At 38.4% G+C, this 14015-nt stretch overlaps 1 protein-coding gene across 4 annotated transcripts in view; it reads right to left on the minus strand.

Annotated features, from left to right (window-relative positions):
• Positions 1-7679: 7679 nt before the first annotated feature.
• The window catches only part of EGLN1 (egl-9 family hypoxia inducible factor 1), a 47636-nt gene continuing 41300 nt past the window's right edge, over positions 7680-14015 (minus strand). Inside the window, exons 4-6 of one of the 4 annotated variants that reach the window (XR_012158146.1) lie at positions 12408-12475; positions 11155-11265; positions 7680-10459 (exon numbers count right to left, since the gene is read on the minus strand). Coding sequence is in view for 2 of the 4 variants with exons in the window: in XM_073338067.1 (XP_073194168.1) it covers positions 10395-10459; positions 12408-12475 (133 nt within the window). In the remaining 2 variants the exon portion in view is untranslated. The remainder of the gene's footprint in view (positions 10460-11154; positions 11266-12407; positions 12476-14015) is intronic. The other 3 variants (XR_012158147.1, XM_073338067.1, XM_073338069.1) reach the window with 3 other exon arrangements.

A 14015-nucleotide genomic window follows, 5' to 3' on the forward strand; every position in this document is an offset into this window, starting at 1 on the left:
TAATATGTTCTGACTGGGCTCCTTTCCCCACCCCTCCCTCTTTCTTGTGTAGGGACAGGCAGTGAACAGGAGTCAGGACTCTTTTCATACCAAGGGAACCCTCAGCTGGGAAGAGCTATGTGCTTTCTGGCTTTTTTCCTGTGCCAGAGTGGCACAGTGGGGCTCAATTACAGCTCAGGATCTAGTTTATGTGTTGTGCCTTTTTTCTGCATTGTAGTTTAAATAAATTACCAGAATAATTGAAACTGGAGTGATTATATTGTGTTATTTTGACAAATAAAATATGCAGAATTTTAAAATACTTTCAGCAGTATTTTTAGTTTTTTTGGTACAGAATTCCCCCAGGAGTAAATAGTGTAGATTTGGTTAAAAACAGGCTGCACTAACTTCCACGGTCTCCATCTTTTACTTAACAGAGTTATAGGGGATGTTTTCGATGCTTTGCCAGAAATAGTAAGTTTAAAATGATCACACAACTACTGATCTTAGGACTTGATGTGACCTGTTCTTTATCATCAGTTTTGTTTAGATGGACATATATGTATTTTAGTTGTACAAATGCCTCCACAAAACTTAATATATAGTGAAAGAAAGCAAATTTCCTGACTTACAGGTTATTAGTTGGCTTAAAAAAATAACTTAATAGTAGTTTCAAGTATGCACTTATCCACTTCAAGTTCTGTCTGTTTGTGTAACCCTAAAATTACACAATCTTCCCCCTCACTATTTTTTTCCACTTAGTACAGCATGAAAGACCTACAGAAACCAGAGACGGTGAAACTGCATTTGACAACATTTTTTGGATAGGGTCAAAGTATACAAATTGAACACAGATTTTTTTTCTAAGCTGTTAAGTAATTTTAGGTGTTACCTGTTCAGTTGTCAGTAACAACACATTTAACAAGTGTTATTTTACATACTACCCGTGTATACTTTCTTTACAGAATCAAAAACTACCATGTCAGTTATTTGGGGGATGTTTGGGGGATAGTGAGAGTTTTTCTCAATTCTATCTTTGACAGTGTAAAAGCATTCTGAGAAGTCTTTTGGGTTGGCCTGTCACACCTTCAAAAAAAAAAAAATCAATCAATCAAAACTGGATTGCCTAAAGAATTTGGCAATCATGGACAGCATTTTGAAAAAAAATCTGGCTTTCTGCCTGTTAAAAGCTGTATGATTAAGTATAATGGTAGCCAGGCATTTCTTGTGCAATAGTTGTAGAAGATAGTTTCAAAGCTCTTTAAGCAACAGACTCCATAGTTATTGTATACTGGAAGGTATTAGCATGCCTCTAAGCTCTCTTTCCAGCATATTGCTGTGGGTGCTTCTTGTAGAAGGTTAAGTTTTACACTTCTATCAATGATTCAACTTTATGTATGAAGAATATAGTACCTCCTATGATGCTGGATGATTAAAGATGACCATTTATATTACCACTGTTATATAATTGCCATCAATCTTGTACAAAGTGTATCATGTAAGGTGTCAATAGAAACATTACAATCCAGCAGGTATGATTATCCTGGTTAAATCTGGTATCTTTGTATTTGAAGTTATGAATATTGGCTGTGTACTTGTATCCTAAACCTGTGTTGTATCCCTGGGTGACTCATCACCAGATGGATTTACTTTAGGGTTAGACAGCTATGTATTGATGGCCCATCAAGGACACTCAACTCTCACAATGGGCCAGTGGAGAAACTCAGCCCAGCCAGTAGCTCTTCCTGAGGATGCCTGAGACAGCAAAGAGACCGGAGAAACAGGTGTTTAAAATTAAATTTTTCCTAGGGCATTCAGAAAGCAGAATTCCTACACTCATTAGGTCTCTGGCTTCTAACACAATTGTGGCTAGACCCTTTTCCTTGTCTACAGACCATAATGGTTAGTCTAATTCCTCAGAAGGGAGAAACAAGTTCAAGGGGGCTTGGAAGAAAATTTAGACAACTTTTCAGAGACCAAGCTCTTCATCTTACCTCATGCGCAAAGAAAAATCCAGAAATGAACCATCCTGTGAGCATTCTTTGTTGCTTATAAACCCATATGTAGGGTCCTGAATGGGTGGGTGCTGTAGAGCCACACTGAGGAGGAACCCAACACCCATAACTCCTAGGGAGTTCACTGGGAGTTTCAGCTACTCCGTTCTTCTCATGATCAGGCCAACGCAAGGTTTTCCCTTCCTTCAGGGACTGAGCATGTTGCCATCTAGTGGAAACAGGCTCTGCCAGCCATGGAATAAAGGGCTGAGATCTGGCCTCAGCATTAGTCTTTTGAATGACGAATTGTGCTAACCCCTGGGGCCACTGCAAGCAGGTTGAGTAGGCTGCAGGCTGATGCAACTAATCTCCCTCCCGTGCCTGCATAACCATCCTCTGCTCCTGACCCAATTTCTCCCACCATCCCATGTACAACATTCTGTCCTACCTGTGGGTATGCACCCAGCCCTGAGCTGCAGCTAAGGGAGGCTTTATTTATTTTGTTGAACTGAAGAGTGAGAACATGGCCCACTGGAGAAAAGAAAAAAAGTAAATCCACTGGGAGGGAGGGGGGGACGACAGGGAATGAATGAAGGTAGTTTATTGCTGCTTCAATGGTATTTTGAATTTTGAAGAACTTAGTTTTTAATCTACCTTGAATCTAAGTGTTTTCATGTTCAATATGCTCTTTGGTACATTCTTGATTTTCTGTATTACTATTAAGGCCCTGTACCAAGGCTATTGTCGTTCTTGGATAGCACAACAATGGGTATAGTATAAGAGCCTGGATAGACAGATTGCTGGATAGACAATCCAGGGGATAATGCTTCAAGGATAAGACAGCCTGGAGCCAGCAGATCTGATGAGATCACATAAGGAGCCTTTAGAGAAGAAGGTGGCTTTAATAAGAGGATGAAAGGAATAAAAGAAAATTAACAAAGGGCACGGAGGCTCTTCCAAGCAGCATGAAAAGCATTCTAGGGAGCATTGAAGAAACAGTGAGCCGAGTTATCATCTACATTAAGGTTTGTCAGACTAAGTGCTTGTCTACTCTAACTCTACCAGTGTAGTTAAAAGCCCCATAGCATGGATGCAGTTATACTGGTATGGAAAAGTGTTTTAGTGATATAGCTTCTGATGCTTTATGAAGCAAAATAAGCTATATGGGTGTAAGGTAACTTTTATAGAGGTATACATTTCTCTAGACTAGTGCTTAGATTGGTACTACTATATCGGTTAAAAAAATTCCACACACCCCCCCCGACAGTTATAGCAGTATAGCTTTTCTAGTGTAAGCCAGGCCTTAGACCACACTTCATGGCCTAAAATACATAGAAGAATTTGACTTTTTCTCTCCTTTTCATTACCCCAAGACGTTTTTAGCAGAAAACAGTAGGAAATGTAGAAGAGGTTTTTTTTTAAAAAAGGGTATATTTATTTTAAACAACCACCAGAGGGACCCAGTTCCCTTGTCTCACTGCTGCTGGCTTGTTTCCCCTGTAGGACTTAGTAAATTTTTCTTTTTTTGCCAAGTATTCTACATACAATAGACAGTTTGGGCAGCCTTTGCTGAAGCATAAGTGAATATGATAAAGAAAAACATCCTTGTTTCTCTCCTGAACTTGTATGAGCTTCCTTATTTGTACCAGTTAGGATATGTATCATACACTAAAGTCACAGGAAAACTCTTGATCTTAACATTAGATGAAATGATCGGTGAAGAAAAAGATGTATATCCAGCCACCTAAAGTATCATTGACCCCTCTTTTTCATTTTTATGTTGTGAATTTTTTTTAAACATTGTCCTAGGGTAGAAGTTTCAACAGTACTTAAGTGGTTTAGGGGCCTAAAAAATTGAAACTGAAGATTTTATGCTTAGTCTCTAAGGTGTCCTCCTTTTCTTTTTGCGGATATAGACTAACATGGCTGCTACTCTGAAACCTGTCTTTATTATGAGATTCTTTTGTTTATTCCCACTAAATATATAGCCAAGAGCTTTGTGACATTTCTGGGTACCTTTACTGCAGTATCTCCCCAAAACATCCCCACAGTGCAACAATTACATTTTTACTGAATACATGCCCAAAGCTCTGTTAAATACGTGTGGCATACAAAAAGCATCAAATCCTTAAGCCCAGGCTACTTGCAAAGAATGGAAAACAGCCAAAAGTTACACAGTGTTAAATTCACAAAACTATTCTTCAACCCTGTTATACAAATGCTTTTCTATTGCTCTTTCCCTAAACATTATGCATTGTGGTTTGCTCAACCCCGTGTGATTTTAATCAACCTTTCTAAAAGGGAAACCTACCTGACTCAGTATTAGTATCTAGCGGTCTGTTACTCACAAGAAGTCAAGAAATAAACAACATTTGAAGTCTCAAACTTCCCTAGTTAAAAGGTACACAGTCACCTTGAAATCTAGTCCACTGGAAAAAGTTAAAAGCACGTTCAGCTATTATACCTGCTCCTGAGGCCCGCCCCCAATCAATTTGGAGGGTTTTTACAATCACATTGTCCCTTTGAAAATATTTCTCTTCTCTTTGACATGCAAGTGCTGCCAAATACACAAAGTAAAATTAAAAGTAGATACAACTGATAGAGAATTTTTCAGTATTGCCTTTCAGTTACCATAATCGTAGATGCTGCTGGTAGGAGTAGGCAAAAAACAAACAAACAAACCAAAAACCACCTGATAGAAATGCTATGTAAGCGGACAGTGCCCTTGATGGGCTCAAGCCAACTCCCACTGAGGACTCCTCATGACTGCAATGGAGCTGCATCAGAGCTAAGATTCCTATATTCTAATTTGACCTCACTAGTTCCCGTCATGCCCCATGTTATAGTGACACCAGTGTCACAGTATTGTAACAATCTTTTAATGTGTTCAACATATTCAATACATTAACACAAGTAAACTAATTCACAGGTGAAATGACAACCCAAGTAACCTGCCCTACCAGCTCTAGGACTTGTAGGTTATGCTGAACAGAAGGGAAGCCAAGGTCACAGAAGGTTCAGCAGAACCCACTGCTGAGTGAACAGAGCTCCCTTTACAGTGACTGACTATGTTGGTGCAGTAGCAGTTCACATTTAAAGTTTTCTTCACAACCACAAGGACTAGGAAAAAAAAATTTTGTAATCAAAGCTGAGATTCCGCAGTAGTTGATGGCACTAATAAGTCTCTTGAAAATCTCCTACTAAGCTGGGAGACTGGAGTTTTGCAAGGCTGATCTATAAAGAAATGAAGACTTTACTGTAAGATACACTTTAGAACAGTGGTAGGCAACCTGCAGCCCGTCAGGGTAATCCGCTGGTGGGCCGCAAGACAATCTGTTTACATTGACTGTCTGTAGGCACGGCCGCCTACAGCTCCCAGTGGCCGCGGTTTGCCGTTCCTGGCCAATAGGAGCTGTGGGAAGTGGCAGCCAGCACACCCCTACGGCCCACGCTGCTTCCCGCAGCTCCCATTGGCTGGGAACAGCGAACCACGGCCACGCCTACGGAGGTCAATGTAAACAAATTGTTTCATGGCCCGCCAGTGGATTACCCTGATGGGGCACGTGGCCCATGGGCCACAGGTTGCCCGCCACTGCTTTAGAAGGTAAGCCATGTCAATGTAAGCAAGACACACTGTTAGGTTATCTGGGCTCTTCACCCTCGGAGGTTCATGACCAACACACAGGACCAAGTGCAGATGGTAGGTGAAAGTCCCAATAATGTCTTAATTAACTTAATCAGATAAATGGCTACCTCATTTCTAACAGCTGTTTTTCTAACTGTTACCACTTTATAGCGCTGAACTGCTTTTCCCTCACATGGATTCTTTGTATAGAAGTTGTTTTCATTACATGTCTTTTGGGTTAAGCAAGAGTGGTAGGAAGTAACCTATATTACCATGATATAAAAATAGAAATTTTAATACCAGCAAAAACTATGCAAATTTATAGAACTAAAGCCAGACCACAGATCCCAATCAGCACCACAATTCACTGGAAATACTAACACCATCAGAAAATTAGTTCAGACAAAAAATATTAGTGAGTGCCTACCTACAAAACAAATTAACCACTCCCCCCTGCCCAACAGACTAGTTTGTTTCATCGTGCAAACGTAAGACAATTTTTTGTTTTGGTTCTGAGACTCCATTTTTGTATAATGTTACATGTTTACTTTCTATACAAATACAAAAAAGAATAATGTTTCATTGTTTGGTACATCAGAACAAGACCCCATGTGTCTTTTGAAGTTTTGGTCCTGAATTACTAACATTGTAGCTCACAATTCTAATATTGCAAAATACTAGTTAAGAGTCCTGTGGGAACCTTCGGAAAATGGAAACTAATGATTAATCCCCTAGGAAAGAGTGGTATAAAATACAGGGCAGTGTTAAGGTTGTCTGGTTGCCTCAGTGCCTGATTTGCTAGGGGAACTGACAATGCGTTTGTGAGTATCTGCAGCTGCGTATGTGTGAGAAGGCCATTTACACGGATATTGCTTTAAACCATACTGGCTGGGGTTTGTGGTTTTGAGGTTAGTATTATAGTCCATTAGCAATCTTTGCTGTTTTTTTGCAATTGTTTGTTTGAATAGATTGTTAAAATGCAATTTTTTTTTTTAGCCTGGTTTCAAAACTCTAATGTGACTCTCAAGAGATGTGTGTGCATGCAAACATGGTCATTTCACTTCCCAGTCCCTGGACTAAATTATGGTAACCTGAAGTCTTGACTGCCTCAGGCTTCTGTTTCTAGTATTTCTGCTTGAAAGCACTCTGTGCCAGCCTGCTACCAGGCTTACAGGTGTCTTCCTTCCAAGCGTCCAGAGACACTTCTCACCATTTTTTACTCTACTGTGTGACACTGATGGCAAATCTGATACCCACTGCACATCATGGTCTACTGTACAATAAATATATCAGTCCACCACAGACATGATCTGAAGCTGCCAAGAGGCCTTTTTCCTAATTAGACATATCTGATAGAAAGATCACACGAAGAGCGAGTTACCTGGCACTGAACTACCGAGCAGACCTCAAAGCACTGAGGTGGTCTGCTGAAAAAGTGCTTTAAAGTAGCCATCAACAAACTGATAAAAGAAAATGGAACAGGGCAAGATTGAGTCCAAGTGCCAGAAATGCCATGGATGTGCCAAAGTGCCAAAGTACCAAAAACCCCAGGCACTGAAGCAGTACAAACTGAACACAGGCTGATAGTTCCCTAATTTTCTAGGCCTGTTACTGAACCAACTGCAAGGAAGACTAGTACATTTAAGAGACTTTATAAGAGATGGAGTGATGCAGAAGCACAGCAAAACAGAAACCTGTTTACCAAACAGTGGCCAGGAAAGGACTGACTAGAAGGCTTGGAGAACAGCATTTATAATCTGCATGGGTTCGTGAACGACATGCAGCAGGAAGCCTGGCTCACACTGTACCATGCTACTGCTGTCCTCAAGGGTCAAAATTCATGAAGACTCTGCAAAACCAACGGAACTCCCATTAAGGTGCTAAAATCCTGTCTGTAAAGGGTTGGGCTTTTTGCACCAGTGTAGCTACACTAATACAAACCACCCACCCTATGTAGACTCATTGCACTGGTGTAAAACACGATTTGCATCAATACAGCTCATCCACGAAGTCTAAAAACTGACACCAATTTTTTCTTAACCTCCTCTCAATTAAAAACAAACACACACCACACATCCGGATAATTAAAAACAGAGTTTATCAAGGAAACAAATGGCAGACCCTTGACTGTAGCTGTAGTATCACTGAATGCTAAAAACAGACACACACACCCCTATTTTATCAGATTATAAATTAGCTGCTGCGGAGTAGGCTTTAAAAAGTTACATAATTACAAATAACCACCACGTTGTTTCCAAGAACCTTTATACATCTTTTTAATTAGATTAGCTTTACAAGCAACTTGAGAGCTCTTTATAACGAACACTGCTTTTCAAATTACATGACTTTATAAGCAATCTGTAAATGAATCCTGAATTTCTTTGCCTGTTATAGAAAAAGGTCTCGTGTGTTACAGCTGGCTAATGTCATGAATAAAAATAGTATTATGAAGCTTTATCTTTATTTAACCAGGACTAAACACATACAGGTCATAAGACAGTTTAAAAAATAGTTTTAAACAGGGACCTGCTTTGTGATGCTAAGATTGAAGATTTCAACTGACATGAAATGAACAGATTCTAAAAGGATACTGTTAAAGAAATGGCTGCTCTGATTTGTTCACCCTTTTGTAATGATTGACAAGAAATGATGAAGCAAAAAATTAAGCACTTTTTTTTTTTTTTAACCTCTCTGGCAAGCAGAAACCTATACAGTGATTAGAATTTGATACTTTGCATACCTGCAGCAATAGACATTTGAATTACAGAGGGACTGGAACAGAATTGAAAGGTTTATGCTGTACATTTCTGAAACAAAACCAATCAAATCTCCATCAAAATAATACAAAAGCAGATAAAATGAAAAGTGGTGGCTTTTTTGTGTGTGTTTGTTTGTTTTGTTAAAGCTGGCCTAATGCAATGCACTACACTGTAGACCAGACAGTAATGAAGATCTGCACTCCTTGGTCAGGCTGGCAGAGGCACTTACAGTAGAGAGGTGTCTTGTCTGATTTTCTGGGAATGGAGGAAAGAGAAACTAAACTGTAAAAGGTGAGGACTAATTAAGGTCTGAACAAAATGAGAATTTTTCCGTATGGTCTCCTCCAGTGTATCACAATACTGAATTTCCCCCACGCCCCATCCCACCCTCCACACACACACCAGTCAGTTTGTCACTAAATAAAATTAGGGTTGTTGGGTCTTTTTTTCATGTTTTACATGAATAGTAATCTTTTTAATAAAAATTACTGAGCTTTCCATAGAAAAGGTCTCTGATTGAATACAAACTATACAGATGCTAAAATTGTCATAAGCTGTAATATTATATACAGAAATATTTCTGTACACTCACATTGTTTTGGCTATGTAAGGAAATCAAGGACAGATAGAAAAATTGAAGGAGGTGAGCTCAAATACCAAAGACATTTGGATGCTGCCTTTTAGGATTTTCTTTGTTCTCTCAAACTTTAAAGCTCAAGACTAGAGCATCCATCTCTGAAGTAACAGAATTTCAAAGCTTTTGGATGTCTCATCTTTATTCTGTAAAGTCCGTTTTTCCTTTACAAAAAATGAAAATGTAAAAATAAAGTAATTTTTTCCCGCTAAATGCTCAGGACTGATCAAAGGCCAGTGCCTTTTTGGGGAAATCCTTCAGCAGAGTGACCATCTGAAAATGTATTACACATGAGGCTTGTAGTGATGCACTTCAGCCTCAAGGTACTGAATGTTCCCTTGATACTCTATAACAGACCAAGGCGGCAGCCTGCAGACCAGATGGGACACCAATATTCAGCAAGAACACAAAGTTTGTGAATTTCAACGTTCTATTAACTTATATACAGTAAAAGAACAACTTTCAGAAAGGAAGAAAAAGGTGGAATTCTCCTGTCAAATACATAGGGAGGAGGTTCTGGGTACCTCTAAAAGCCTAGGAAAGCCCTTATGTATCCTAGGAACTTGACGGTATTTACCAGGTCCCCAAAGCCACCTACAGCATAGATAGTGTCAAGTTCACTTAGTGCCAGTCACTTAAAAAAACAAAAAAAACAAAAACAGAATCCTTCCCCTCTGTGGATTCAACATACAATACCATGAATTAGAAGTTGCTGATAGTAAGATAGTGATTTGTTTCTGTTAACAAGTTTCATAAAGGACAGTCAAAAACAATACAGCAGCAATCTTTAAAAGTTCAAATTAGTGTGAGATATGAACGTAAAACAATCAGGTTTTTAGCTGGTAATTAAAGTGCTCCTTTTCTGACTTTAGATGTAAAGAAAATTAAAGTGATCATCAGTTACTGGCAATTCTTATATTAAATTAGGTATTTCATGGCAGAGAACAGTATGAACAGTTTTACAAAAATAGATCAATGATATTTTGGAGAATACTGTATTTTTACTCAATTTTGATAAATTGTACCTGGTCATACAAAAATTACCCCAAATCCAAACTTTACCGTATAAAAAAAGGGAGAGATGAATTGGATGACAGGTCTGGCAAAATATAAGAATGGAAAAATTCTATGTAGGGCACTTATTTCATGTCCATATGTGTACGCTATTTCTTACTGATTGCTTATCTTCTTTACATAAGCAGTCACAGGTCTGGAGTCACAATCACATAGCACAATGCTTCAGCAGTCAAAATCTTCTGTTCGATGCAACATTGAAACGCTGTGTTTGTTTCCTTATTAAAACGTTGATTTCTTGTCAATTTTTCTTTATCCCATTATTCACATTCAAAAGTTAATAGTTTACTGGGGGAAAGTAGCAAGGAGAGTTGGCTAGATGAAATGCTTTATAAAACGTCTTTCCCAATTGAGTCAGACGGTTTATTGAGTTCAACCCTCACACCTTTTTCACCTGCAGAAAAATAAAAAAAATACATCAGCATAATGTTTAGGCATGTGCTAAAGAGTGTGCTATAATAAAACTACTGTGCCACTTCTATGCCTTCCTGTTGAAAGTTTGGTACCATACAAAATAGGTATTTTCAAAAGGTGTTTAACACGCTTCAGAAAATAAAATACAAATTCATATACTTATTACCTCCTGATGAGCCAAATTCTGAGCAACTACTTTTATATTCAGGAGAAATTTTTTCAAACCTTGGTGCTTAAAGTTTGGATCGTAGGTGTCAATTGACTGAATTATGGCTGAAAACGGAGTCATTTACTTAACTGTTCAAATATGGAGTTAAGAGCCTAACTTCAGACAGTCCATTTCAAAAGTGTAGGGCTCAGTCCTTACACAGGTAAACTTGCAAAGAAGTCAAGGGAACCTCAGCATTTGGTCCATCATCATTTTACTTTTGTGAAGAGAATTACTGAAGAGAAGTTTATTACATCTTTATCCTTTTTAATATACAACATCCTATTTGAGGTATACCCTAAATTGCCACCTCTCCTGCCCTTTTCATTAGAAGTGAACAGAAATACTTTAAAGTAAAATCGAACTGTTTAAGTCTCCAAATCATTAACAGAAATCAAGTATTTAGTTTTATAATTTTTAAATCTATACATATTAATGGTAAACCAAAAGAAAGACCTATCATCTACCAAGGCCAGAGTTGAAGTGCTCAGATTTCTGCATTCCCTGGAAAACTGACACCAAAAGCAGAGAAGGAGCTGCATTCCTCATACTGCTTTAGGAGTCTGTGATGTCATCAACTGTACCAAGACAAACAGGAATCGTAAGCAGTGTGTGCATCTGCTCCCACATTTGGCTCCCATTTAAATCAGAGTCAAAATTCTCATGGACTCAGAGGAAGTCAGATTAGAACTAGATTCTCAAGGTGGTGAAAGTCACCATAGAGCCACTGACTTCAGTAGTGGTATTCTAATTCCCACCAGCTGGGAATCTGGCCCTATAACTATATATGCAAAAATATTTAAATTGACCTTTACTGCCAATGCCATCAACTACTTCACATCAATTTCATGGATGGCAGCAGAGCTAAGCCGCTCATTCTGATAAAGCCTGCTTATTTGCACAGGAAAATTAAATCAACTTCCTCTTGAAGGGCAAACCACAAGAGGAAGGCAGATTTTAGCTAAGTGGGCTTAGGGCAGCCTTGCAGAAGCAGCGACTATCACAAAAATCAACAATTGTAAATGAATACATTCTCAATTCTTTTATTCCAGATATTCAGTTTTAGCTTTCTTTGCTTTTCAATACACACACTCCATTCAAGCGGATTTATCAAGTCCTGTCCAACTGTTAAAATTAACTTATATTTTAGGTACTTGGAAGGCCCCCATTACTCTCTAATGTATTTATCCTAGATATTAGGGATGGGGAGAAGTAATATCCCAGTTTTACAGACCAGGAACAGATACACAGAGGCTACGTGACTTGCCCAAAGTCATGCAGAAAGCATTTGGCAGAGCAGGGAACTGAATCTGCGTCTCCCAAGTTACAGGCTAGAGCAGAGGTTCTCAAACTGGGGCTCAGGACCCCTCAAGAGGGTTGCGAGGTTATTACATGGGGGCGGTCGTGAGCTGGCAACCTCCACCCCAAACCCTGCTTTGCCTCCAACTTTTATAATGGTGTTAAAATATATATATAAATGTGTTTTTAATTTATGGGGGGGGGGGGGAAATCACACTCAGAGGCTTGCTATGTGAAAGGGGTCATGAGTAAAAAAGTTTGAGAACCACTGGGCTAGAGCCCTAACCACTGGACCACCGTTCTTCTAAAACATGACTACACAAGTCACGTTAACCCTCTCTTGGTGACTGGTGTTAAGAATATTTAGATGTCTTTTCCAGAAAGCCAAGAATATATATAATATACAAAAGTGATTCATTACCAGTTAGATATTTTACTTTAGCTCGTGCTCTTTCATCTGCATCAAAATACCACACTGTTATTGCGTACCTATAAAATGGATGAAAATACAACAAATGAATTCCTAAACTCTGGAAAACAAACAGTGATGTTTATTTACATAATACAACCCGTTTAATTGTTAGTTTTTTTCAGTACATTTGATAGAGTAGGATTATGGGGAATAGGGGGAGAAGATTTTCTGTTAATTTCTACTGTTTTAATAACGTTTATATGAAGGAAATTGTCATTTGAAAAGACAAAGTGGGTTTGCCATTGATGTTATGAATCTGCATTTTTCCAGTAAATGCTATACAATTATTAACCAAATCACATTCAGAAATTGTATTGTATAGTCTGCAGCCAGACCATCTTAGGTTGTGGTCTCATATTTCATAAATTAAGCAGGTTCAAGGTAGTGTCATGCTGATCATTCACTGGGAGGGAGAAGTAATTATCCCTTCCAGACAGATCAACCAGCATTCTATAGCCCCCGTATAGTGCACGATAGGCACTTCAGAAATATTTTAGTAGTTTCAGTAAGTGGCACCCTTTCATCTGAATTAGTACTGAACCAATGCCCCAACATAGCTTCCAGGGGTATTGTGCCTTTGCAAATACAATCTTCAAACACGACAGAATAAAGAGGAGGTCCCGCACACATGTATTTAAAAATCCTATGGTACTTTTTGCAAAGGAGGTGGGGTGTTGAACCTTTATGCTCTAGCCTATTTAGTTATTACATTCTGCCTAATCAAAAACCCACAAATTTTCAACAAGCTGCCTGTCCTTCGCGGTCATGTAGTGTTGCTGTACACTGTTAAACAATAACATGCTTCAACCCAGGAGCAGCTGATTTCTGTAAATTGAAATATGTAGATTGCTTTATGACTCAGATTAAAAGTGTTCCATAAATGGAAGCTATTTATGCTTCTAGTTTACATTCTTAACATGTAGAGAAACATGAATTCTCCAATTCCTGTTGCTTGCATTAGTTAGTAAGGTTTTCTTTTAGACAAACAAAATACTGCCAGAGTATTTCTGCTTTGACTTGAAAATTTAATGTTTAAATATACATTGATTTATTTAAAGCATTAGAAGTAGCAAATAGCTTGAAGTCCAAAGTCTCAAAATGATGTTAAGCAGAATTCCCCTTTGCTATGCACCACAGTTTAGTATAGTAGAAAATCAAAGTTAAAATCCAGTCCAGATAAATTATGAGCTAATTTTTTTGTTAGAATTTTTTTCTACTCCACTCTTCACATAAAAATAGACATATCTGATTACATAACTTAAATTTTCCATATGATCCAGATACTTGGTTCTGGATGTGAAATTCTCCACAAAACAGATTTTTAGGGAGTAGCAGCAACGTCATTAGACTTTCATCATTCTTGTTCTAGTGTTGAAATACAGTAACCTTTGCTGCCACAAGTAATTATGGGCAACATCGACCTTGATATTTCTTAACTTTTGAGTACTTAAACTTTCAATCAGAATATTCACTCTCTTAAAAGGTTTAGACTTTTTTTTTAAATGGAATTCTCTCTCCCCCGTCCCCGTCCCCATCCCCCACCCCTCAAATAAAAGG

Source organism: Lepidochelys kempii, chromosome 3 (assembly GCF_965140265.1).
Source record: "Lepidochelys kempii isolate rLepKem1 chromosome 3, rLepKem1.hap2, whole genome shotgun sequence".
NCBI classification, from domain to species: Eukaryota; Metazoa; Chordata; order Testudines; family Cheloniidae; genus Lepidochelys; species Lepidochelys kempii.